The 27,482-nt window shown below is 48.5% G+C and overlaps 1 protein-coding gene across 1 annotated transcript in view; it reads right to left on the bottom strand.

Annotated features, from left to right (window-relative positions):
- The window catches only part of LOC115324851 (4-coumarate--CoA ligase 1-like), a 55,801-nt gene extending 31,917 nt beyond the window's left edge, over positions 1 to 23,884 (bottom strand). Inside the window, exons 1-3 of the mRNA XM_029985550.4 lie at positions 23,756 to 23,884; positions 17,471 to 17,672; positions 9,154 to 9,257 (exon numbers count right to left, since the gene is read on the bottom strand). Coding sequence (XP_029841410.2) covers positions 9,154 to 9,257; positions 17,471 to 17,672; positions 23,756 to 23,884 — 435 coding nt within the window. The remainder of the gene's footprint in view (positions 1 to 9,153; positions 9,258 to 17,470; positions 17,673 to 23,755) is intronic.
- Between the last annotated feature and the right edge of the window lie 3,598 nt (positions 23,885 to 27,482).

The following is a 27,482-nucleotide window of genomic DNA, read 5'->3' as shown; positions in this document are numbered from 1 at the left end:
TATTTCGTGCTTGATTGAATTTGTTCGGCGAAGCAGATTCTTGAAGCCCGGCGTGAACGGTAGCCTCATCTTTGAGGACCGCACGAAAGTTCTACGAAAGCGCAGCACCGGGGAAAAGTAGCGCAGCTCGCATCGAAAGCAGACTCGTACCGGCGTCTGCTTTCGATGCTTCTCCCGATGCGACTTTCGATGCGTGCTGTGTTGCTTTTCCCCGTGCTGCGATTTCGCGAAATCGCAGCACCGGGGACAGATTGTCGTCGCGAAACGGCGCGAACGGGGGTGCCGAATCCTCAAAGATCGGGCTACCGTTCACGCCGGGTTTCAAAAACATGTTGCGTCAAACAATTTCAATCAAGCACGGAATATCACCCACGCTAATTTGTGGCAGCCTGCCACCACAACTAGCACAACGCTGTCTGCCATAGATGGATGATAGTGGCTGCAGCAGCTTACATTGGCTAGAGGTAATATAACTCTACCAAAAAGATGGCCGTCAGTGGCCGTATTCGCGGAGCGGGCAAACGCGATCCCGCAATTGTCATAGAGATCAGTGGTGTTAACCTACCCGGTAAAACGTACTCGTTAAATAAAACGTAGCATTTATGTTGGACGTGGTAGTCCCGCTTCTACAGTTCTATCGGAGGGCGTGCTCCTCGTCGTCGTCTATATATGTGCGTGGCTCTCGCGCCCTTTTGTCCAGTACACCACTCTCCTTCTTCAATCACACGAAGTCCGAAAGATAACGCGGGCGCTTCCTTGCACGCTCGGAACGCCTTAATTCTGTTGGAATCGCCGCCTGTCCATTTTGAGACGCAGCGATTCCATCGCTTGAAGTAGTTTGTTCTTCCGATGCCGGATGCGTTGTAGGAGGTAGACAGCACAGGGAAGCCATTTTTGCTGGACGTAGCGACGGTGCCGTTGGAGTGGATAAAGCTGGTGAACTTTATGTTGCTTCCCCCTGCCGCCGCTGAGGAAAAGCTCGCTGTTGGGGCGAGTTCACTTCTTTCCTGGGCGACTGTTGATCTGACATCCACCGTTGGGGTGAGTTCACGTCTTGCCTAGGCGACTGTTGAGCTGAGGTGCGGTACTGAGGCATGTTTGGCTCTGATGAACTCGGCGGTAAAGGAGGTAGGGCAGGCGCTAGCAACGGCGCTCGGCCGAATTCGACATCGCCTGACTCACCCACAGTAGCTGAAGAACGGGCGCGTAGTTGGTCTATATGACGACGCCAGAATTGTCCTTGATTTGTCTGCACAATGTACGATTTCGGACCTGTTCCAGCTTCTATATTGCCAGGTACCCAAGCAGGCCCAGATGCGTAGTTTCGGGCGTACACCTCATCACCTGGGTTAAAACTCCTCAATTTTTCAGCCGACGGTTGGTTCCTGTAAGCATTTTCACTTCGTGCGTTGATATCGGCATCCAGGTCTGCATGGAGTCGATTTAGCGCCGTCGTGATCTGTCGTCCCATAAGAAGCTCTGCCGGAGTTTTCCCGGTCGCAGAGTGGGGAGTGGAGTGCTGTGCGAACAACATTCTCGCCACACGGAGCGACCAATCGCTGGAGTCCATACGAAGAAGGTTCTCTTTAGCCGTCTGTACCATTCGTTCGGCCTGTCCATTGGAACTCAGGTGATATGGCGCGACACGAACATGTCGGATTTGATTTTGGGAGCAAAACTGCTCGAATTCTGCTGAAGTAAAAGACGCTCCGTTATCCGACACGATGACGTCGGGAAGCCCATGAGTGGCAAACAAAGCACGAAGGTGGCATACCGTGCATGATGTTGTCATTGAGGTCACTTGAATTACCTCCAGCCACTTTGAGTAGCTGTCTACGACAATGAGGAATGTTTTGTTATGCATAGGGCCAGCAAAATCTATATGAATGCGAAACCACGGTTTGCTCGTGCGTTCCCAAGGAATCGTAGGGCTCCTTGCGGGAGCAGGACGCGACTCTTGGCAAGCAAGGCATTGCCGGACCGTTTCTTCGATCTCAGAGTCCATTTTGGGCCACCACACATAACTACGAGCCAAGCCCTTCATTCGCACGATACCTGGGTATCTGTTGTGGAGTAGCGTTAATGTTTCTTTCCTACAGGAAGGCGGAACAACCACCCGACTACCCCAGAGCAGACAGTTTTTGTGAGCTGATAACTCGTGCCGCCTTTGAACGAAAGGCCGAAAACACTCCTCCGGTGGAAGTGCTGACCATCCGTTCAATACGCATGATAAGACCCTAGATAATACAGGATCACGGCGGGTCCCATCTGCGATTCCTTTTGCGTTGAGTGGAGGGTTTGGTGTCGCCTCTAAAAGTAGGCAGTTCATGGGAGTACCACAGATCTCGCCAGTCGAGGTCGTCAGTGGTACGCGACTAAGTCCATCTGCGTTAGTCAACTCTTTTCCTGGACGATAAACCAGTTCGTAGTCATAGGCCGATAATATAAGGCTCCATCGCAGCATCCATGGAGACATGACTTGTGGCATAGGTTTGCTGTGATGCATCAGGCCCAGCAGAGGCTTGTGGTCAGTGTATATCAAGAAATGACGGCCATACAGAAACTGGTGAAATTTCTTGACGCTTGTGACAATAGCCAGAGCTTCTTTGTCAATTTGAGCATACTTTTGCTCGGTAGAAGTTAGTGTTCATGAGGAGTAAGCCACAGGTGCTTCTCCTCCACCTGGCATGGTGTGGCTAAGGACAGAGCCCACACCGTAAGGAGAAGCGTCCCAGGACAGTGAAAGAGGCAGGTTTTGGTCGTAGTGCACCAGTAATCTGTCGCTCTGGAGAAGTTGTTTCGCCCGTAAATAGGCTTCATCATGGGCCTTGTTCCACTGCCATCTTGCCCCGTTGGCGAGCAGCTTGTGCAGCAGCTCCAGCACAGTCACCCGATCTCGCAGGAAACATCCGTAGAAGTTTAGGATTCCTAAAAACGCACGCAACTCTGTGACATTCCGTGGTGCTGGAGCGTCGCGAATAGCTTCTACCTTTTCTTTGGTCAGCCGAATACCAGTCGAGTATATATGATAGCCTAGGTAGGTGATGCTGGCTGAGGAGAAAACGCACTTCTCCTTCTGTAAGCGGAGTCCGGCCTCTGACAGTCGTCGCAATACTTCTTTCAGACGCTCATCATGTTCTGTACTTGTTTTTCCCGTAATAAGGATGTCATCAAGGTAAGGAATCACACCTCTGATTCCTGACAGCAGCGTGTCGATAAAGCGTTGAAAAATGGCAACTGCAGAAGTTACCCCAAAAGCTAGCCGCCGCACGCGGTACAGGCCTCTATGCGTGTTTATGGTCATCAGATCCGCAGCTGCATCATCCACCCGGAGTTGTTGATACGCCTGAGCTAAATCCAATGTTGTAAAAAACACGCCTCTAGCTAAAGTGGATCGAATGTCATTGATCGTCGGAAGCGGGTACGTCTCATTTATCACAAACGGGTTGATAGTGCTACGGTAGTCACCGCAGAGGCGAAGCTTGCCGTTTCTTTTTAGGATTGGCACAATGGGTGTGACCCATTGACTATGTCGAACAGGCTCCAGTATCTTCTGATTCACTAGGTTTTCCAACTGCTCTTCGATGGCGGGCCGAAGAGCGAACGGAACGGGCCGACTCTTAAGAAACTCCGGCGTAGCATTTATTGCGATGGGTATTGATAGAGGCTCACCGCGGTGTACTCCTAAGCCTCCCGCGAAAACGTCGGGATAAAGTCCAGACAAATTGAAACTGCGTACAGAGTTGACTCCTGTGACATCAATGCCCAGACTTTCAAACCAATCACATCCAAGGAGGCTGGCATGACCCCCACTGGCCACAAAAAGTGAAAGTGTGTGGGTGTGGCCTCGAAACCCTACTTCGATTTCTATTTTTCGCAGTACGGTGAGACACTGCTGTGTCCAGGTTTTAAGCAGATGGTTATCTTTTGTCAACGCCGGAGGTGCCCTTGCTCCGAGCGTCCTGTACGTGGCTTCACTGATAATAGATACGGTAGCTCCACAGTCCACTTCCATGGCAAGTGGAACTCCGTTGAGAGTAACCGTCACCATGTACGGCGACACAGTTTTATTTTCAACTGCATACACGTCAAAGCGGGGTGGGGACATGTCGGCTTGGCCTCCTTGCACCACGTGTGTAGCATGAGATTCGTTCGACCTTGCCTGTAGACGTTGTCGTTGCTCTTTTTCCTTGGCCATGCAGACCTTCTCAATGTGGCCCAGCTTCCCACAGTAACGACAAAGCATGCTTTTGCATCGACATTTCGACGGTGAGTGCTGACCCCCACAGCGAAAACAAGATCTTGATGGCGTAGGTCTCTGAGGAGAGCCGCGCTGAACTGCGTTTACGATGGAAGAGTCGGAACCTGGTGCTTCAGCGTCTGTGCAAGGCTGCACTCCGGGCTGCGCTGATCTTGATTGTAGCTCTAGTGTTCCTCGCGAGGCAGCCTCAGCAGCGGTAGCCAGCTCGAGAGCTGTTTGCATGTCTAAGTTTCTAGTAGACAGAAGCTTGTCCTGTAGCTTGGTGTCCCTCACACCACAAACAATCTGGTCGCAGATCATCTCGTTGAGCATAGCACCATACTCGCAGGTCTCGCCCAAGCGACAGAGTGCACTCACGTAGGCAGCAATGGTCTCGCTCTCATGCTGTTCTCGCTTATAGAAACGGAAGCGTTGCAAGGTCTTCAGTGGTTTTGGGCAGTAATAATTTTCCATCCGCTCGAGGATGATCTCGTAGTCAGTTGCCGACGGTAGGGCTGGTGAACAGAGGTCTCGCATTACCGAGTATGCCGCTGGTCCGCATTTTCCAATCAGCACTGCTCGCCGTAAGTCTGGTTCCTCTACACCGTGAATGACGAATAGGCTGTTTAGGCGTTCGATGTACTCGATCCAAGCGTTTGGTGCTGTAGACTCGAACTTCTCGATGTTCACTTTGTGAGCCAGGGCTGTGCTGTAGGTCCTTCAGTCTCGTCGCAAGTAAAACGTACTCGTTAAATAAAACGTAGCATTTATGTTGGACGTGGTAGTCCTGCTTCTACAGTTCTATCGGAGGGCGTGCTTCTCGTCGTCGTCTATATATGTGTGTGGCTCTCGCGCCCTTTTGTCCAGTACACCACACCCGGCACCCCCGTTCGCGCCGTTTCGCGACGACATTCTGTGAATGACTTATTAGAAAAAATATATATACGAGGGCTGATCATTTAATTCCGAGACTGATTCTTTTGCGAGTTGACGAGTAGACTTACAAGCTAGTTAGTCTTGTCTCTAAAAGGGTTGATAACTGGGCTAGTTGGTAGTTAGACATACTAACGTCATTAGCGCACACGTATGAGGAAGAGAGAAGGGACAGAAAAGAGCGCTACTCACAACTGTATTTACAAAGATGAAGAAAAGAAAGAACATCGTCCAGCTCCCCATAAAGATGAAAAAGGAAGAAGAGGAAGCAGAAATATAAAACAGGAATGTAAAACACAAAGTCGGGTGTTCCCTCGCGCGCACAGGCTTGATACACTGGTTTCTTGATTAAACCCTAAAACCTTTGTTGGCTGTGCCTTCGTTGTCGTGGTGCAGGGTGTGTTTGCATCAGTCTTCGCTCGCGCCTGGTCACCCGTGTCAGAGGGGAAGACGAACACATCAGACACGACGACCCAGCGGCAGCCGACCATGGATGATGTGTTCGTCTTCCCCTCTGACACGGGTGACCAGGCGCGAGCGAAGACTGATGCAAACACACCCTGCACCACGACAACGAATGCACAGCCAACAAAGGTTTTAGGGTTTAATCAAGGAACCAGTGTATCAAGCCTGTGCGCGCGAGGGAACACCCGACTTTGTGTTTTACATTCCTGTTTTATATTTCTGCTTCCTCTTCTTCCTTTTTCATCTTTATGGGGAGCTGGACGATGTTCTTTCTTTTCTTCATCTTTGTAAATACAGTTGTGAGTAGCGCTCTTTTCTGTCCCTTCTCTCTTCCTCATACGTGTGCGCTAATGCCGTTAATAGTCTTGTCTCCTTCGAAGTATTGTCCTTGTGCTTGTATGCACTTATTCCAGCGTTCCTGCCACCGAAGGAAGCACCTCTGGTAGTCACTTTTTGCAATGGCCCTGATTTGTCTTGTCGCGTTGGCTTGAACCTCTTCAGTGTCGTCGAATCGGCGACTTTTCATTGTTTCCTTCAGTCGCGGGTACAAGAAGAAGTCGCATGGAGCAAGGTCAGGGTAGTACAGAGGGTGTGGGAGGGACGGAATGTTGTGTTTCGCCAGAAATTCATTTGTGGCCACAGCTCTGTGAGCTGGGGCATTGTCATGGTGCAGGATCCATTTGCCGGAACGCCACTTCTCAGGGCGATGTCTGCACACAGCGTCGCGGAGGCGTTGCAGAACTGTTTTGTAGAATTCCTTGTTTACTGACTGGCCTCTAGGGTCGTACTCATGATGAACGAGCCCGTCTATGCTGAAGAACGCAGTCAACATGGTCTTGACGTTGGACTTCACCTGCCGCGCTTTCTTCGTCAAGGAGATGATGCAGTTTTCCACTGCGAGGACATTTGCTTTGTTTCTGGGTCATATCCGTAAACCCAGCTTTCGTCACCTGTGAAACGGAGGACATAAAGTTTGGATCGTTTTGGACTCGCTCACGGAGGTCTTTGCAAATTGACACGTGATCATCCTTCTGCTCCACCGTCAGGAGACGGGGCAGAAATTTCGCAGACACAAGTCTCATTTGCAAATATTCAGTCAGAATTTTCTGGCACGCACTGAATGCTATTCCAACATCCTCTGCAACCTCTCTAATCGTCAGACGTCGGTCAGCGCGAATGATTTCTCGCACACGTGCCACGGTCTCCTCGGTGTGGGAGGTGGACGGCCTGCCTGGACGGGGGTCGTCTTCAAAGGATTGGCGTCCATTTTGGAAACATGAATACCACTTAAATGTCTTTGATCGACTTATGTAGGACTCTCCGAAACTGCTTGGAACATTTCGTACGTTTCAGCACCAGTTTTTCTAAGACGGAAACAGAAATTGATGCACACACGCTGCTGAACTTTCTCCTCCATCGTGAAATGCTACGCACACTGCAGGTAGGCGTTCACAGAGACGCTTCCACAGAGCGAATGCGGGGAGATAACGGATTCCAGTTATGCATTTACACTTGCACAGAGTTTCCATCTGTCCTGCCTTGTTGCCACTTTGCTGCCAATTATAGCTTCCCTGAAAAAATATCAGTCCCGGAATTAATCAGCCCTCGTACTCCGACAGTACGCATCTTTGACTCATATATATTGATATATATATTCACCCACCTGGTCTGAGGTTCCTCGGTTAACGTTTTGCTAAGTAGTAACAGCGATTAATGAACCCACGCGCTCTTCAATTGGTCCGTGCCCGCGTTCCGTTTCCGGTTAGGAAGAACATGCCAGATTCGACTCTACCTCACTCTCGAGTAACGGTTTGGTATCTTGGCGTTCGAAAACCTTCCCGCGTCCAGCGTTGTTTTATCTGGATTGTCGCGTGACATGACCCGCCGGAGAAACTCTGAAGATTTCAAATACAATCATGTGGGCGAGCTGAGAATAACATGGCGGACCGCGCGCCACCAGACGGCAGGAGCGAGGGAGGAGGGCGGTGTAGGAGGACTTGTTGCTAGATCGCACGGCTTTATACAAGGACGTTAACCTGGCCCACCCGTACACGTCGCTCCGCGGCGCCCCGCCGGCAGCCCAAGCTCCACCGTCCCCCACTGCACCTCCGGATAGTGCGAGCCTTTGCGATGCAGCTCGGTGACTTTATCAGCTCCTCGGCGGAGAAAAGGAGGGCGTTCGGGCGATACAAACCATCCCGGTTTTGTGGCGAACCAGTTGTTTTTAAATAGTTGTTTGTTGTCAAACTCTTTGGAGTCACGTGTAGACCGCTGGTCTCATCTGCGGAACGCTGGAACTCGTGGTCAGCACGAGCCGATCGCTGGTGGAGTATACGTGTCTCTGTCCGAATTTCTTCAAGTGACGCGAAATTTCAGCACAAGTATTGTTAGCGATGCGCGCGATTAAAAGCGCGCTGTGGTCGGCTTCCCACGCCAAACCAGCGGCAAAAAAAAAAAAGCACGTTAGCACTCAGCACCCGCGGTGTTGGTTTAAGAACGCGACGGCTCCTAACTTCAACTAGACTTCCGCATCGTCGAAAGTGTCGTCGCAACTGATGATAAATAATCAAGCTCATTTCTCGTGGCGTCACGGCGAGGCAAAATCACGGCCATGACGTCACTGATGGAAGCCATAAGAGGGTGCCAACAAAACATCTTGGCACTAATCCTTCGTTTCACCCACTGATATCTATGACAATTGCAGGATCGCGCTTCCCCGCTTCGAACCCACTGCACGATTGCGGTCACTGGTCGGCCATCTTACGACATTCGCTGAAGTGTTGTCAAGGCGGTGGTCACGTAACTTTTACCTCTGTTGTCACGTGACCTACAGATCGTAACCACACTGCTAATACCGTGTAAAGACGATTGTTTGCAAATAGACTCGAACGCGAGTAACCGCGAGATTCCTGCTTCATACGCCGCATGTCAGAGTTCAAGGGAAAAACATGGCACGCCACAGTCGAACCACGGATATTGCGCTTACTCAAGTTGGCAGACTGTCTTTTGATTGATGGTGTGAGCACTGTGATCTCGGATTTATGGTGAAACCACTGATCTCAATGACAATTGCTGGATCGTGCTTCCCCGCTCCGAGAATACGGCAACCGTCGGACATCTTAGAACATTCGCTCTAGCGCAGTCTAAAGTCACTGGCGCAGTCAAGCCTAGACAGTCGCCATGCCCGGCTCAACCTGGCAAAGAGCAAACGCTGCGGACCCCTCGAGCCAATCAGAGAGGCGGGGGCGAGGCGCGTGACAGCCCGTACTAAGAGACTGAGGTATACAGGGGCGAGAGTCACGCCACCTACGTACTCCTCAGAGATTACCTGCCGCTCAAAATTCGTACAAAGAGGTTTTCCTCTCTCCGTGGCTTCGGCAGCAACTAGTGAGATACAGTAGAGTCACGTGTCTCTCTTCGACGCGCTGATTGGCTCACTGAAACCATAGCCTTCACCGTTTTCCAAGTGACGGTGAGAACCTTTTAAGCTGCTGGAGTGGCTACTGTGTGGCTACCTTTACGTCCATCTTGTTACGCAAGTTGCTGAATCGTTTAGCTTCACTGGTTGTGGTGAGGATGTGGGCGGCATTGCTGTCTCGAATCCTGTAAAGAATATCATCTGAAACGAATAAAGTAGGCTAATGAACGATAACATGCTGCAGTGGTCGTGTTTTGTATGAGTCGCATATTGAAATCGTCATCGCGGGCGTTGCAAAGCTCGATGACGCAGTCCTGGGTAGCTAAACTCGTCGAGCACAACTTTGTGCCTGAAAGTTGCGGAACGCGCTGATTGGACTCTCGCGACGCTGACGTCAAGCCGAGCGAGGTGTCAATCATCCAAGCTCTCTCGGTGCTCAAATTCCAGCGAGAATGTAAAACATAAAGTCGTAGCGAGCTCCATCGAAGCGCGTGCGAGAAACACCGTGGTGCCAGCCGATTGAACGGCTGCACTGATGACGTCTCGCCCGAGTGTCCCTACATCCCTACGCCGCGTTAGAGTCAATGATGCGTAGATTGTACCTAGGCGGCCGGAAAATACTCTGAACTTTCTCGTCGCAAGATCGTCGTTTCTGGAAGTTATTGGTGACGACAAAGTGACGTTTCACAACTTTGGGAAGGAGTTATTCGAGGCCAAAATCTTCGCTTCGGAATCGAGGCGAAGATTGAACTTTGTGATGTTGTGGAGCCGTACGCGGGCGGCTTTATAGAGCTCATCTTCCGCCACCGTCAACAACGCCACCGGGGTCACCCACAGGCGGTTTGTTTAGACGTCGGTAATGTCTGAGAGATGACGAAAAACGAAGGATAACAAAAAAAAAAAAAAAAGCCGAAGAAAGGGAAATAAAAAAATTAAAGATGTCACAAATCTTTGCGAAGCGAAATTAGAGCTCAACTTTTGAGGAGGAATAAGGGAGGGTACGGAGCGGAGCGTATGCCCCTCCTCCTCCCCTCTTCCTCTCCTCCTCTCCTCCTCCCATTCAGTTTCTCCGCTAAATTTAGCAGGGAAAAGGACATCGCATGACAGTCTAGTGGAGAAGTGAATGGCGTTGAAGTCACGTAGCTGGGAATTGAATTGGTGTTGAGGTCATGTGACGTCAATTTCGCGCTAAATGTAGCGGGCTGTTACGCCGACGGCGACGCCCACGCCGCGAAACCCTGAAACGGGCGCCGAAGAGCTGCGCTCTAAAGAAAGAGTTAAGGTACGACCAACACAAAAATACACACACACACACACACACACACACACACACACAAACACACACACACACACACACACACACATACACACACACACACACACACACACACACACACAAAAATAGGAGTCTCAAGAGGGGCCGTAGAAATTGTTCGGGAGAGAGAGAGAGAAAGGAGGTGATGGTGGTGAAGAAGGGTAATATTCCTTTCCCCTTATATTTTATTATAGCTCTGAAATGCTATGATGGTTCGGGGCTGGGGCGATACTCCCCCCCCTTCCACCCTTATGCCCCTTGCCCCCTCTTTCAACGCAACTAGGGGAGGGGGGCTAAATCCCCCCCTCCCCATTCTCCTGTTTCGATGACCCTGCTTAGAGGTGGTCCAATGAGCAGTGACCAGGAACAGCACAGCCTGCAATTTTCGAAATAACGGTTCAAGAGATTGTGGAATTAAAACGGCTCGCGTTCCATGAACTCAAGAGTGGCCATGACAGACTTTCAAGCGAAAGACTCGTGCCAGGGCACGTATATAGTGTGCGGGCGCGTTCAGTGACGTCATTTTATAGTTGATACCTTTGACGATGGAGTCAGGATTATCAGTTGTGAACGACAAATTTGATGGTGCGTGTTCAAATCGTCGATGCAAGTTTAGTGTCCTTGCGTTCTTGAAGCATCACCGCCAATATTGACAACTTGACATTACTTTTATTTCCTTATTTCCGTTGATAAACATACTTAATCCCAAACTGACTGATCTTCGAATGTCTACCATAATATGATTTTATCCCGCCGATGAAGAGACAACTGCCCGGAGGCGAAATTTGCCCGAAAGTGGACAACGGTAGTCGGCTGGTTGTGACCTAGCCACGTCGGGCTACACTTTGGCCAGATTCGAAAGGCCGAGATAAATCAAAAGAACGGCAGGGACGCTTTTTAGTAAATTCTGCTTTATCGGCGGAAATAAGAACAATACCAGACTATCAACTTCGACGGTGTTGATTTTAAAATGCAACTCCCAAGAATCCATCGTGCTTTTTAGAGACCATCAAACATGACGGTCGCAGCTGATAATCTTTGTTGTGACGTCACATGTATGAGCCACGGTCGTCTCCGCGCGCTTTCTAGTGCTGCTCTTGTTCGGTGCCTAGGGAGGCGTAGGGATTTTTCGCCCCCTCAACGAAAAACGTCACGAAGACAGACGGATCTGCGGGTTTGTGAGAAAAGAAAACTTCGCAGCAATCTTTCGGCTCCTCCCCCCACTATGTCATAACACAAAGAATATCTTTGTTGACGAGTTTAGCGACCCTGGGGATCGCAATGTTGACAACGCAACAATACTTGGGTAACGTGCCAGGTGCTCGTATAAAGCGAGAAACATTTCTACCCAAGATGCTGCGTGGGTCAAAGAGATCGATGGCCATTTGAAGGGACGGAATAATCGGGTTTTTAACGTATCGCGCTAGGATCTACTACAGAGGTGCCTGACGTTTGTGGAAGCTTTCGCTCAAATTGTGGAAAGACTGGCTAACCTGAGTAAATCAAGAAAAAAAACTTTCAGCCTTTCCACTCTTGTGAAAAAAGAAAATCAGCGAAGCAGTACTATGGTGGAAATTAAGTATTTATTAATGTAAGGATTGAGGTGTGATTGGGTAATTTGTTATGTGAGAACCGTATTGTCCCCGGTTGTCTTTGTTATACCACATTGTGAAGACTCTGGTTAGGAGCCGCCCACTCTGGTTAGGAGCTGCACACACACCGTCGTCGGGGCCCGACGTCGAAAAGAGACAGTATCCATGCACTAGTTCCGGCACATATGACTGTATCTAAACTCGGCTTGAGTGAGCGACACAGACAAGTGCTAAGACTTTCTCCGTCCGAAGGCTTGCGATGGCTAACCGCCCTTTTTTGCTGTCCCTCTTCTTTCTCCTCTTTTTTCCCCTGGTCGTGAGGCGAGGATTTTTCGTAATCTGGCGCGAACGACACGGTGGGACACACGCACACACACACACGTGCCCGCACGCACAGCACCGAATGAGTCGGGAATACACTCCGTCACAGCGTCAACCGCCGAAGGCTCATGAACGGGAGTCGAGGCGCCACTAGTCACTCCTCCACCACGTTTAACTTCGCTAGGCAATCTGGTATGGGTAGGTACTTGTAGCCGTTCACGGTCGCGAACCGGGGCACCGCGCCTTTGAGTAGGGAATCTCGGCACGTTCTGCACGCCGGTCCTTTGTAGACGTCCGCGGACTCGATACACTGCTGCAACGCGCACGCGCCCGTTTTCCGATTCTTCTCGTCCGACACGCCGCCGATCGCGGATAGGTCTCCGGCGAACAAGAGTCGGTCGCACACGGCGCACGTGACCCCAAACGGGTTCTCCACGAACTCTTTCCGGAACCTGGCCGTCGCACCTGGGGGTTCAGCCGGCGTGAAGTGCTGTCCTCGCCGGGCCTCGCGCTTGCGCTTGGCCTCCGTAGCCCATAGGCGCCGTTTACATCGCTGGTTCTGTTCTCGGCGGCGGCTTTCCAGGCGAACGATGAGCTCTTCTTTTGCAAGGGAGTCTGAAGCGATGGACGCAGTGGAAATCGAGGCGACAGCGGCTTCACGTCGGTTGCGGGCCCATTCGCGGTGCTGCGACCGTCGCCGCTCTTTCCGCACCCAGTCTTCTTTCCCCGAAAGGGCACGCGCACGGCCCATCATGAGTCTAAACCGAAACTGATAGGAGCGTAGGATACAACGTGCAAAACAGACGAGGACGAAGAAACACATGTGAAGAGCGCTGCGCTCGTCACGTCTGTTTCTTCTTCGTCCTTGACTGTTTTTCCCGTTGTTTTCTACGATGAATTCCCACCAACGCGCCCAACTATTTATTATTCTACGATAGCTGAAAAGGTTGCCACCATATACGAGTGACATCGGCAACCAGACTAGTTGTGTGCTTGCCGCCGTCGCTTATAGATGGCGGTAGCTGTCCAGAGGTTTTTGGAGGTTTGTGTCGACAAGATTTTGGTACCGGACACGATCCTGGAGAACCTAGCCCTTACAGTTCCGCTGTAAAAATCTTGTTTTGAGAGTGAGGCAATGGCTACGAACATTGACATGAAGGGAACCAGACAGGGTTTCTGCACAGATTTCTTGCGTAAAACGCTCTACCGGGACACTCTGCACGGCGGAACGCACCATCCGGAGTGGTGTGCTTACTGCGGCCACCCGCACACCACCCTCAACGAACTCGGTAATTATGAACTTTTTGTATTCTGGTATGTAGGTAGGCTCTATTTACGTTCTGTTGGCTTATGCTTTGCTTCTGAAAAAAAAATGAATGGCTTCCGCCGAAATGTCAACAGAAATATATTTTTTAGTTGATTATGTTGCTTTCTAAAACATGCATCAGATCTCTTCTGCAGCTTCAAACCGCAAATGGAATCCATGTTTTCCAAAGCACATAGGGCTTCTAATGTTCCGCCACTACTGAGTGTGTTCTCGTTTTGTCTTGGTAATACAAAAACGATTCTCGTAAATTACTTAAAACAGCAGTCAATTCTCGTGTCAAATATTAACAGTCGCAGAAGTTACGTCATAAGCTAATGTAACTCGCTATTTCATCGTATACAGAATGCGTTTCGAATCTTTTACCTGTTTGCATTTTATTTTCGCATTTGTTTCCTACCGCCTGATTGAAAACAGGTGAAAGCGCTTTATTACCTTCATTCTAATTCCAACTCTCTGTGTCTAAAGGAAAACAATATGCTCTCTCATTCAGCCAATGGTTGCTGCACAGCTTCGGTTCCAAAACACAATGGTCACTATGCTGGGAAAACTGGAGGAGGTAAAAGGGGGCCTTCTGCGAAGACAACAACATTCTTGAACATTAAAGACCATCCTCCGGTCTCGATTGGCCAGAAGTTCTCTCATCACCAATGGTAGGTGAAAAAGCGTATGAAAAAACAGAAATACGATTTTGATGCTGACGCAATTTTTGAACAATTGCGGCTTGCAGAACGACCGTACGCCTGACGAAAGAGTTCCAGGACCCAAGTCTTTCTTCGGTTTGGAGAAACAGATCGTTTCTGGGAACCGGTCAGTGAAACTCTCGGCTGGTGCGACTCTGGAGGAGGCACTAGTTATGTGCTTATGGGTGTATTACATAACGGGACTCTCCTAACCTGCGGCATATGGACAAACCCTTGGACTCCTCCAGTGTCTGCTCGTTGAAAACAACGAGTTTCGATTCAGTTCATGTCGGAGCAACTCAGAAAATTGCCTATGGCCGTTCAAAAACAACAGCGATTCTGAGCTGATGGCAAGAAACGCCGAGTAGTTTGGGTTTAATGCTATGAAGCAGAAAACTACACTCTAAAAAAAGCACAGGAATCTACTCTCCCGAACAGCACCAATTGGATAGCCAATCACCGTAACTCAAGGAAGCAGCTCAGCGAATCACGATGCCGAAACATAAGATTAGACCAAAAAACCCAGTCTGAGTTGTGATATTAACCAATGCATAACGTCACGCTTGTATTGCTTAGTGTCGTAACTCAGACTGCATTTTTTTGGTATAATCATATTTTTCGGCATCTGCATTCGCTGAGCTGCCTCCATGAGTTTTGGTGATTGACTTTCCAAGTGTTGTGCGGGAAATTAGGTGCACTGCTTTTTTTAGAATGTACTCTTATTTTTGGTGTTATCCGCTGAAAAAGAAAAATTTCAGCACGGTTGTACTGTTATTGCTTATGATAGGCAAAAGGAGTCACTTTGCAGCATGAAATCTTGTGTGATAGTTTCCAAGAAACGCCGATTTCTGGCGTCGTTCTAACGTCTTTTTATCCGCATAAGCTACCAGAACATCGTTATAAAATTTCTATCTTGATCCAGACATTTCCATATATTTTCTTGTGTCATGGGAAATAAAACACGTGTTTACTTATAAAGATTGATACTGTTTTATTTTACATATTGATTCCGTTTATCAAACATAATATACAGATCAATTTTCAATTCCGTTACCCAGCACAAAATACCTTTGGTTAAACAATATCATCGAAACTGCGAGAACTGCATTACTGCAGTGCAGCATGTCAGCTCACAGTCAAAACACAAAGGAGCAGAAATTCTACGACACAATAAGAGAGATAACCTAAAGCCGGGGTCACGCTGCTTATACATCATACAAAATACATTCTGCAGACATGTTCCAAAACGAGTCACCGCGACATCCGTGTTTTGTATGCCGCGTGACAAAGCTACCTCTTGAATTCGTGGCCTCGTGGCGTACCAGGCACGGGTGTCGCGGCGCCTCGTTTCGGAACATGTGTGCAGAATGTATTTTTTTTATATATAAGCAGTGTGACCCCGACTTAAGAGGGATTATATCCCTGCATTTTAAGCAGGCCACCGTCTCTCCAAATTTACGGGGGAGAATATCTAAAAAAATGTCCATCTTAATAAGGGGGACGGACCTTGAATTTAAGGGAGACGCCGTATCGGTTACTTTAAGAGGGGTGGCGTCTCACTTATTTAAGACGGAGCATCCCCATGTATTATTAAGAGGTCTGTCGCCCCCCTTAAAGTTAAGTGGGAAAATATAAAAGAAATGTTCCTCTTACTAAGTGGGACCGGGCTTAGAGAGTAGGCTCACTTCCAGCCAGCGCAGCCTGTACCGCGAGCCACGCGCTCCTCTGTTCGCATTTTATTTTTCCCCGATAGTACAAGTCGATCGTTTCAATCCCGTACTATGGAACAGCGTTTCAAATAAAAAGAGCTGCACTAGTCCCACTTGGGAAGCCACTTATTGTAGGATTTGAGTAGCGGTAATACCCAGAGATACTGCAGTCATTAGGAAGATCCGCTTCACCTCATGCATGTATCGGAATTTGAGAATGTTTTAAGTACAAAGAAAGCTTTGCATGATGACGTTGATGTCCAGCACAGTTCCTCTGCTTGAGAATTCATAAATGTAGCTGTTTTGCTTTTGAGTTTTGGTGACACTTTGGAGTGTCAACCATGGCACTGGTTTAGGCTGCCGCCTTCGAGGTATTGAAAACCAGGGCTTAGATTGAGGCACCGCCGACGCCCGGTTTGGCATCCTCTCAACGTCGTCGACTTCCTGTTTTCTGTTTTCTTTCAACAAGTCTCAGCTGAGACGCTGTTCTAGCAAGCCGGACAAGAGCAAACTGTCACCCAGGCGCCGAGGTTGAACGCTTCTGTTTCACGCGTCAAATGTCGTTTCCAACATTGTGACGTCACGGTCTGCTGATTGGTCGACGCTGTGTCGCACATTTAGTTTACCATGTACCTGCGGGAGGAGTATCCGGCGTTGGCGACGGCCTTGGCTCCGTCAACAGGCAAAAATCTCCCGATATACGGCTCTTGGGTTAAAATGGTAATCATGGTCTTTCCCACTTGTGTCTTAATTCAGTCAGAACAAGCACTTTGACAGTGGCCGTTGGGTCAGCCTCCACCTAGGCCATTGCTGACCGGCAACTAGTTAGGCCTAGAGCCACTGTATATGGCAGCGCAGCTGCGCTGCTATATATACAGTGGCTCTTGGTAGCCCCTGTACACGAGGCTCTCCAAGAAACTGCCTCTACTCGCGAGAACATGAACTTAGGAGTGGGAGAAACAATTGGCGCTCTGAGAAAAGTAAAAAAAAAAAAAATCAAATAACAGTTGAGAAAACCAAACGAGTTGGGAAGTACTTGGAGGTAAGGGCACCAAGAAAGAACGCACACCCATTTGGTCAGGAGAGAAGAAGACAGCACGGAAGTGCACGTGCCTTTCCTTGTCCCATCTATCGTTGTGTGCTTCTTTTTTTTTTTTTCCTTTTTTTTTAGATAGCACGTTTTTGCGCAGTATAGTTTGCCTTCATTTATGGGCAAACGTTGAAAGTTCGAAAGCCGTAAACACTATTTGGCGCGCACAGAAAGATCTGAGACAATAAAAACTCTCGACGTAGTGATCGACGAATACAGGGCACAATCCCAAGACAGGAACGTCACCTTGACAGTGTCTCTGTCACAATCTCACATTCGTCTTTTAATTGGCAGATTGAGTAGCCGGCAGTCAGAGCAGTGAAGTTTACCTTTCTACGAAATATTCTTTCGCGGAAGTCACAACCATATTTTATCCTCACCGTCTGACAAGATGAGATGGGATGCCACAAAAACTCCCCCGGCGAAAACGACGCTGTACAAGGCAATCATGTTTTCCAGGGAATTGTCCAAATGTACCAGGACCTTCTCGCCTTTCTTAACGCCGTGTCTCTGGAACCCAGCGGCATATTGCTGACACATCTTGAGGAGCTCTGCAAAAGTGATCTCTTCGTCGTTCCAAACCTGCAATATGTTTAGAATTCAGACTTCATCCGCAACACCCTTGTATGGCAATACCGTCTAGAAGACAAGACATGCGCAGGACATCATCGTTTAGGCTAGGCTCCATGGGGCGAATATGCTGAGTCACGTAAAGTCCCATGACGCCATGGTATGGCGCGACACTGTGAACTCGATTTTACGGACAGATTTGGTCGGGAACTTGGCGTCACGTGATGTGACGTCGCACAAACTGATATCAGTTCACGTCCGGCACATTTCATTCATTCATTCAATGCTTTATTTCCAAATTTGTTCTCAAAATACACAAAAACTGCTTGGACCCATAGCCGCTAAGGCTAGTCCGGGGTCCAACCGTAATGTAGGTTCAAAAAGCGGCAGAATACAATAGACTCGTACAATGCGCAAAAGAAAGCAAAAGAAAAAAGAAATCACGTTCTAGAAAGTAATTAACGTAACTGCATTTCATAATCACGAAAGAATCTTTTTAAGGAGGGCAGACAGTTGTTTTCCAACTTTATATTAATAGGTATTTCATTCCAAACTAGAGCACCATAAAATGCAATCAGCCTTTGTCCATATGCATTATGGCATGGCGGTAAATTAAACGAATAATTTGCTGCAGCCCTTGTTTGTCTGCTGGGAGATCGAAAAAAATTCAAAGAAAGGGGTTCATTAGACTCCATGATTTTACGAACTCTTTGAGCTATTTTTAATTTGTAAGTACAACTGAATGGCAACACGTTTAGCGATTGGAAAATAGGTCTACTAGGGTTAGTGTTTCTTGAAAATGTTATTAATTGTATCGCTCGTTTTCGCAAGCGAGTTACCGGATCTAAGTATGTAGCGTAAATATTACCCCAAGATTCAATACAATAAACCAGCTGACTGTGGACGAATGCAAAATAGAGTTGACGTCACTCGACGTGATGTCACGTGATACCGTGAAGTCAATTTCTCCGCTAAATCTACTGCGTTAATGCACTTACGGAGGGACGAATTCTTGGGTTAGGAGGTTCCGTTCAGAAAAGCACGAAAATAACTTCCCCCCGTTTTACGCAAGAGGTGCTCGGGGGCGTTACGATTATGCGGGCATCAAACCCTTAGACAGCATTGGTTTACAGAGAGTTGACTGTCGTGCTCCAGCGCAAAACTGTTCTTCGTCGCCGCGTTTCCGCAGAAAAGAGCGAGTAGAAAACAGTCAATGCCAGAAAAATGGTACCAACCCCGTTTTCGCGGGTAGAGGAGCGGCGTCAATTTTAAAATTCGCGCCGCTGACGACAGCGGCGCAGTGGTGCCCAAATGAACGCCAGTGGCCTGGAGGAAGCTCTATAGTAATTCAACCAATAACTGCATTTCACGTCTTTGGATAGCAAGAATTTACGTCGGCGCACACTGCCAGCATACTATGCCATTAAACTAAAGAGCTATTCTTTCTGCTTGTTTTGTTGCTAACACTATATACTCAAAAGGTGTGGAGGCCAGCATGCAATTAAGTATATAAAAAAAAAAAACACTAAAACGACGGGCTGTCATAACATGTTTGTTTAATGGTAGCAAAAACTGCAGGGGCCGCTGGAAAGGATCAGAAAAGCTTCGGGGAGCGCAACATCGAGGTGCCCGGGACACCAGTTCCCTCAAGCTCTAAAAAATGCTTGGGATTTTTCTGTTTTTTATGCAACATGCTTTTTTTTTTTTTGTATGCGTGTGTCCAACGTCGTGAACACGGGACACGTGTGAACACGAGTAGTTTGTTTGCGGCGGCGGGCCAACTGACCGAACCCTCCCAGCTTCCACTCTTTTATGGTGCCTGGAGCGCGTGTCCGACTGGTGCGTTTAGCAACCTATCTTGCCAATGCATCAAAAGTGGCCCTGAAGTGGCAACAAGTGACGTCACAGGAGCCATAGCGTCACGCTGTCGGATGTCGCGATCCTGGTGGTTGCTCTTAGAAATGCGTGCGAAAAGTACGAGCGATCGCGATTGTTGCTGTGATCACAGTGACCCAACTTCTGGCTGTCGAATTTCCCGTGGAGTGTCACACTGAGAGAGACCTCCAGCAGAACAAGCGTCTGCCACGCCGACCACCACTGCTGGGACACCGCCAGGAACGCGGCCGGCGATATCATTGCACTTGTATGACGTCTTCCGGCGGAAAAGGAGAGACCAGTTTTTTAGACGCGATAAACACAGCAGTCGCAGACGTATTCCAGGCACCATAGTTACACCCCTGCAACACGGTGAAATTTGATATCACTTCCATCGACTGGCATTAAGTCTGTTCGATTTGTCCAGAAAGTTCTGAACAAGTTTTTTCCGAGTTCAGAAGAGTGCGGGGGTCGTACACGTGGTACTATGATGTAGCTAGAGGTTGTGGAGATCTGGCTGCCCTCCCCCGCCTCGGGGGAAGGGCGATGGCCTCACGTACCACTAGATCCGGGTACGCGGCTTCCCTAGGACAAGTGACGTCACGCGACTGGTTGCCCAGAACAAAGGAGCGAACACTTGAAAAGGGGACACGGGACAAAGAGGTCTCTCTCTCGGACGGCGGCTTTCTCCGGCGGCGGCTCTCGAACGGCGGACAGCAAGGGAAGCGTGCAGCGGTGACAGGGAAGGAGGACGCTGGCGCGGGAATCGACGGGAGACGGACGCTGGCGCGGAGCGGTGCGGGCATGGCGTTGAGTTGCGGACTCGATCAACGGACCGGACAGCGACCCTGGATGACGACGTCCCTATGACGCGGTGTGGACGACCACCGCTGGGACACGAAACAGCTGCAGTGACAGCGGACTTTTTCCCGGCCACGCTGATGACCGTTCCCCGACCCCGAAACCCCGCATTAAGTGAGTGATTAAAACCTTTTGCATAGAGCGAAGTGCTGCAGTCTCATATTCATCCCGGGACAGGGTCTGAGGGAATCGGAGCTAGAAGCCCGCATAAACTGGCGCCGCAACGTGGGGACTGATATTTGATAAGGCTGGCATTCCGATTCCTAACTTGTTTCCGGTGTAATTGGGGCACTGTCTCACGCTCGGTCATCTTTGTTGAGGGAACAGCGCACGAAGTTTCGTTGCGGTCACGCCGCACGAAGGTCCTGACAATATCGCCTGCCTGACGAGGAGAGGCGGACCTGGACCGTTGTCTCTAGGGCTTAACCCTTTTTCCCAGCTTGTCAGGAATGTCAGAAATGTCAGATCGGCGAACAAGTTCGCGTGTTGAATTGCCGACCATGGAACAAGTGGTTGAAGGCCACCATCGTGTCGAGGAGTGGACCCGTCTCCTACAAGCTACAGAGAGAGCTGGACTATGGCACTGTCATTTGGCGTCCTAACCAAGACCACGTCCGACCCAATGCTGACCAAGGCGAAGATACACCATTTCCTGTACAGGTATACAGAGTTGACGTTTTCCCCGGCCTTCGGAGCTACCAAGCCCATTTTAACCAGCAATAAGACCAAGCGCACCGGCTTCTGGCAATACAAAAGGGCAACCAGCCCTGACACAAGTATGCCGGTACCTAGCAAGAGTGCACCGTCCTCCCGCGCGCTATTCGCCGCAGGTGTGAACTTGAACTTGAGGCGGACATCACAGTTGTGTGGGGAAAGTGTGGTGTCTGGCTCAAGTTAGGGTGACCACCCGTCCCGCAACTCGCGGGACTGTCCCGCATTGAGGGCTCGTGTCCTACGTCCCGCGGAAGATTCCAAAATCTTCAAAGTGTCCCGCATTTCATACTGTCGTAAATTTCCCTCTGCAACTCATGGTGCTGCCGAACAACGGGGCACGGGGAAGCGCGGAGGTCGCTGGTAATCGTGCAAATCGCTATAGTCCCTATTAAAAAATCTCATTTCTATGAGAAATTTTTGTGTCCAATAAACATATTTGTTTCATAAAAGAAATATAAGAGCCATGTAACTATATAAGAACATATGAGAACCGTATATTAAACTTGTGAAAAGTTTCTTAAAAGTTTCTTTATATGGTTCTTATATGTTGTTATATATCTTATGTACTTCTTATAAAGTTCTTATATGGTTCTTATATGTCATTATATGCCTTATATGATTCATAAGTCTTTATTAGACACAAGAAATATCTCATACAAATGTCTTTTTCAGTAAAGGTACAACATTTTGTATCCAAGAATTGCAGGAAGCGACCGTCGTTCTTGGAGGAGAACCGACGCGAATGATCCGTTGCGCCTTTCCCCTTGGTGACAAAATATTCTAAGAAAAATTGCTCGCCACTAGTTAAAATATATAATTTTGTAAATATTTCAAAATAGCTGTAAATGTAAATGCTGTGTATATTTTTTTTTATGAAGACACAATGCAAAAAATGTTCAGCCCACAACGGTCGAAAAAGAACATAGTGTTAAACTTTATAATGCAATTGAATGCAAAGCTCCAAGCGAGCTGGACAGGAATGACGAAAATAATCCCTGGAGAAGGGGACCAAGAGAGACAAAGGACAAACACAAATTTTGTGTTTGTGTTTGACAAACACAAATCTTGTGTTTTGTCCTTTGTCCCTCTTGTTCCCCTTCTCCAGGGATTTTTTCGTCATGTTAAACATTTATGTAAGATCATGTTGATAAAAGTAAGCGTTGACAGGAAACAATGGCCCTAAAAGCGCTTACTGTTTCTTAGTTTCAATTGATGCATTGAGTTCTACTGCAGTTGGTTTTTATGCTTTCAACTTCGACACATTGAATAACATATTTGCCATAAAAAATATATTACTGGAGTGAATATTATTTTAGCCTAATTGTTGCAATCCAATTTGCAGGTGTATAAACAACAAACGACATTAAATATGCTAACAGAGCCTCGGTTCATGGTGTGCGTATTCATAAATCTCTCCGCTTGACTCACTTGACGCAGTGAGTCACGTGCCGTGTGACACATAGGTAATAATAGTGTCAATACAAAAGCGCCACGAAAACAAAAAATTTATTATACATTGCAATTCTGTATATGGCGACTCGATCAATACATAGATATAAAGCTGGGAAATTTTTATTTCCATATTTTCGTTTTGTGATAGTAACAAAAAGGCAAAAACAATTATTTTGAATCAGCTATCGATATACTGTTTTCCGAATCAGGTCCAGTTTTAATACCAAGATGGTGGCGAAGATTTCGGTTCGGTTTCGTTCCCGTTTGGCTAAAAATAAAGGTTGGGTTTTGGCTCAACACCCTGATTACATCTACAAATTACAGGGCCTCAAATGTAATGAATTACCGTTACAAATTACTTTCGCGGATAATTAACAGATTACTTCACTCGTTACGCAAGAAATTACTTTCAGGTTACTTTTCTGTAATTATCAAGAAAATAGAAACAATTTTGATGTTTTCAAAAATTTTCTACAGCATTATTCCCATTTTTCGTAAGCCCGTATCACAGTATTCATTGTAAAAATAAAATATGGTACTAAAAAGAAATAGTGTACGTGCACTTTATTAACCTGTAAGTTGACAAGGCAGCGAAAGCTGCAACCACATCCGCCATCCCGCTAGCTTACGGAGATCGGAAATGATACCTGGAATTTTTGCAAAGAAAGCTCACGGTGATCATGCTCAGGAGCAGCGTCTACCTCCGCTAAAATATCATGAAGACAACGACTACTCGGCCTTGTTTTGATCTTTGTTTTTCGCATATTTGTATATGCCTTACGCGTTATTCTAGCATTTCTAGAGAACGGGCATACAAAACATCGTGTTTTCTTTTCGGTTATTCTTTTGTTGAACTTGCTGCCTGTATGCCGCTGGATTCCCTGATCATATTCTCCAGTTTCTGGAAATATGTTCATATATCTAAAAAGTAAGGAGTAATTAAAGTATCCCGTTGCTAATATTCGTAACGAAAATAGATTACAAATTACGGCCACAAAAGACTAACGTAGCAATTACAAAATTACTTTAAAAAAGTAACGGATTATGAACAATCAGTTACTTGAAATGGATTACTTCATAAGTCTGGGTGCAGGCGCTGATTTTTGCGCTTCAATTTAAATCGAGCCTGGGTATTTCTGACACCCGATGTATACAAAAGCACCGTTAAATCAAACATCTGTTGTCAAGCTTACCAGAGCAGTTCGGCAGCCATATTGCTCGAGGCTGTGTTTCACCACCTGGTAGAACGTCATTTCAGGCACAGGTTCCGATGGGTATGGGGAATAGACAATGCCATTTTCGATCCGGGCCTTGAGTGTCATTTTTTGTACACGGGTTTTATTAGATTACCTTGAAAAAAAAAAAGAAGAAAGAAAAATGGTCACTGAATGGGTTTATTATGCCGCATAAATATCCGTAGAACTACGGCCGAAGCTGAAGAAACGTCCACGGACTCCTGCCGCATGACGATTTCGGGTGAGCAAGAAGCGAATGCCTGAGGCTCGGAGTCCGGTGAATCCAAATGTTTCTTTGAAGAGTTCTTTTAAAGGGATACTTCAACGAAATTTGAAATATACCTGTAGTGTTCAGAAATAGGCTGAATATGATACACACTATCCGTAAATGACAATCGCACGTTTTATTTAATTGCATTATAATTATATCCTTCAATCGCTAGCTTCACCCTTGTTGGTGTTAGGCTAATGGCAGCTGATAAAACCCGTTTGCTCTACTGACGTCTAACCCCTGGTTAGCTCAGTCGGTAGAGCGCTCTACATGTAATGGAGAGGTCTCGGGTTCGATACCCGGAGCAGGCAGATTTTTTCGGTCGCGCACCACCACCAAATCTCTAAACACCTAGCTGTGTTTGGAGATTTGTGTTTGTCCTTTGTCCCACTGTTCCCCTTCAACATGGATTATTTTCGTCCTGATGGCTGTACTTTTCGGTATAAACGGCCCGCCCTGGCAAGCGCTCGGAGTGCAGCCAGCGGAGAGCAGGTCCCATCCGGCGCAATTGTTACGTAGTTTGTCTCGCGATGAGCAAAGCTGCGGCGAGGCTGACGTCGTCAGGTCAAAGGTCGGCATTTTAGGACGTCCTCACACCCTCATAGCCACACTGACGTAAGTCCCTCACTCACCCTTGCAGCTACACTCCCCCTCCGCTCCTCACTCACCTTCATTCTCACAGTCACACTTTTCTTCAGCCCTTCACCCACCCTCACTGAACCACACGGCCCTCACGCACTCATGGCCCTCACGCGCTCACAACTTTCACGCACTCATGGCCCTCACGCACTCATGACCCTCACCCCTCACGCACTACCGCCCTCACGCATTGATACCCCTCACGCGCTCGTGGCCTTCACGTCCCTCACGCACTCACCACCCTCACGGCCCTCATGCACCCGTATCCCTCACGCGCACTCATGGCAATCACGCCACTCACGCACTCACCGCCCTCATGGCCCTCATGCACTCATACCCCTCACGCACTCACCGCCCTCACGGCCCTCACACACTCAGAGCCCTCATGCCCCTATGAACCTCACTCACTGACCGCCCTCACGGCCCTCGCGCACTCATGGCCCTCACGCCTCTCAGGCCCGCTTCAGACGGGGCAATTTCGCCCAGAAACTTCAGGTCGCAACTCCAGCAACACTGGCCACCCGCGTTCACACGCAGCAACCAATTGCTATAATTTGCCATCATCATCATGAAATTTTATTTTTCTCGCACCATTTAGACAGACAATTACGCGCTATAAACATGTTTTATGGATTTAGATATCGTTGAGAATACTAATGCATCTTTCTGAACCCGTTTATTTCAAAACACGATTCATTTCAAACCAGAACCAAGTCTTTTGTTGTCATCATCACCGGCACGAGGTATCACGTGAAAATATCGCGTCCTTGATTGGCCTGCAGCCGCTTCAAACATTTTTGAATTGCTCCGAGTAGCTCGCTTATTTCTAGCCGGGCACGATCTCAGCAATTCATGTCGATCTAGGGAAAGCTAGGAAACAACCCGCCAGCAACACTGAAATTGCTGAGAAAGTTGCTCCGTCTCAAGGGGGCCTCACGCACTCACCGCCCTCACGCGCTCATGGCCCTCACGCCCCTCACGCACTCATGGCCCTCATGCCGCTCACACACTCACCGCCCTCACGCCTTTCACGCACTCATGGCCCTCACACCCCTCACGCCCTCACCGCCCTCATGGCCCTCAAACCCCTTACGCTTTCACCGCCCTCACAGCCCTCACGGCCCTCACACCCTTCACGTCCCTCACGCACTCATGACCCTCGTGCCACTCACACACTCACCGCCCTCACGCCCGTCACGGACACATGGCCCTCACGCACTCACCACCCTCACGCCCCTGACGCACTCACGCCCCTCACGCCCCTCACGGTCCTCATGCACTCACCGCCCTCACGCCACTCACACACTCACCGCCCTCACGCCACTCAAACACTCACCGCCATAGGTCGGCATTTTAGCTGTCCTTACTCAAACTCACGATCACCTCTTTTTCCTCAATCAAAACTCACGCCCACTCACGACCATGATTTAATAAAGTCATCACCCGGACTCTCCCTAATGGTTCAACACAAAACCAAAACTAAATCGCCGTCATCATCACGGTCGTCACGCTCACAGATCGTCCTGGCCATCACGCTTACAGGTCATCACGATTCATCAGACTCACAGGTCGTCACGCTCCTTACACTCACACGTCATTACGAATCATCAGACTCACAGGTCATCACACTGGAATATCCTCACGGTCCTCATGCTCACAACCCGGTCCTTACACTCACAGGTCCTCACGGCCCTTACTCTAACAGGTCATCACGTTCATCACACTCACAAGTCATCACGGTGCTTATGGCCCTCAGACTCACAGTTTTTCTCAATTCTCATACTCACAGGTCATCATGCTCATCACGCTCATAGGTCCTCACGGTCCTCACACTCACAGGTCATCCCGGTCCTCACACTCACAGGTCCTTCCGTCATCAGACTCACAGCTCCTCACAGTCCTCGCACTCACACAGGTCATCACGCTCATCACACTCACAGGTCCTCACACTCACAGGTCATCACGCTTACAGGTTGCTTTCTTTCTCTTTTACAGCACAGCTCTTAGGTGCCCGTTTCCGCGTTAAGCAACGTCGGCGTAACCGCGCGCGATGCATTATGGGACGTCCCATTTTCTCCGCTAAATTTAGCAGGGAAGCTGAATTGGTGTTGAGGTCATGTGACGACAGTTTTATGGCTAAATTTAGAGGGAAACTGAATGCCCAGTCTTGTATTATGGGACGCCACAGAACTACACACCGGTTCAGTCTCCCCGCTAAATTTAGCGGGGAATCGAAGTGCTGTTGAGGTCACGTGACGTTAATTTTCCCGCTAAAACTTGCGGAGAAACTGAATTTTTGGGGATGACGTGACAGGAAGCCATGTGACGTCATTTTTCCCGCTAAATTTAGCGGGGAAGTTGAATTGCTGTTGAGGTCACTTGGCGTCAATCTTCCAGCTGAATTTAGCGGGGAAACCGTGGGATGAGGGGTGGGTATGGAGGAGGGGGAGGGGAGAGTACGGGAGAGGAGGATCGGAGGGTACGCAAGAGGAGGAGGGGAGGAGGGGATAGGAGGAGGAGGAGAAGGAGGAGAAGGAGGGGCATACCCCTCCCCTCCGCCTTTCATTTCTTTTCTTTTTTTTTTGTTTCTCGGAAGCCATTGGTTTGTCTTCGCGTGAGTCGTGCTTCGGGGAAACTACCCCGAAACAGTGAACTACTCAACCGCTCATCCAATTCGAAAGAAATTTATTATGTTTATCTTCATGCTCCGCACACTTCTACCAAATTAATTAACCTGGATTAATTACGAAAGAAACTGTAAATGCAAGCTGACGA

Source organism: Ixodes scapularis, unplaced genomic scaffold, assembly GCF_016920785.2.
Source record: "Ixodes scapularis isolate PalLabHiFi unplaced genomic scaffold, ASM1692078v2 PGA_scaffold0__279_contigs__length_252992795, whole genome shotgun sequence".
NCBI classification, from domain to species: Eukaryota; Metazoa; Arthropoda; class Arachnida; order Ixodida; family Ixodidae; genus Ixodes; species Ixodes scapularis.
This window is presented reverse-complemented; position numbering and strand designations above follow the sequence as displayed.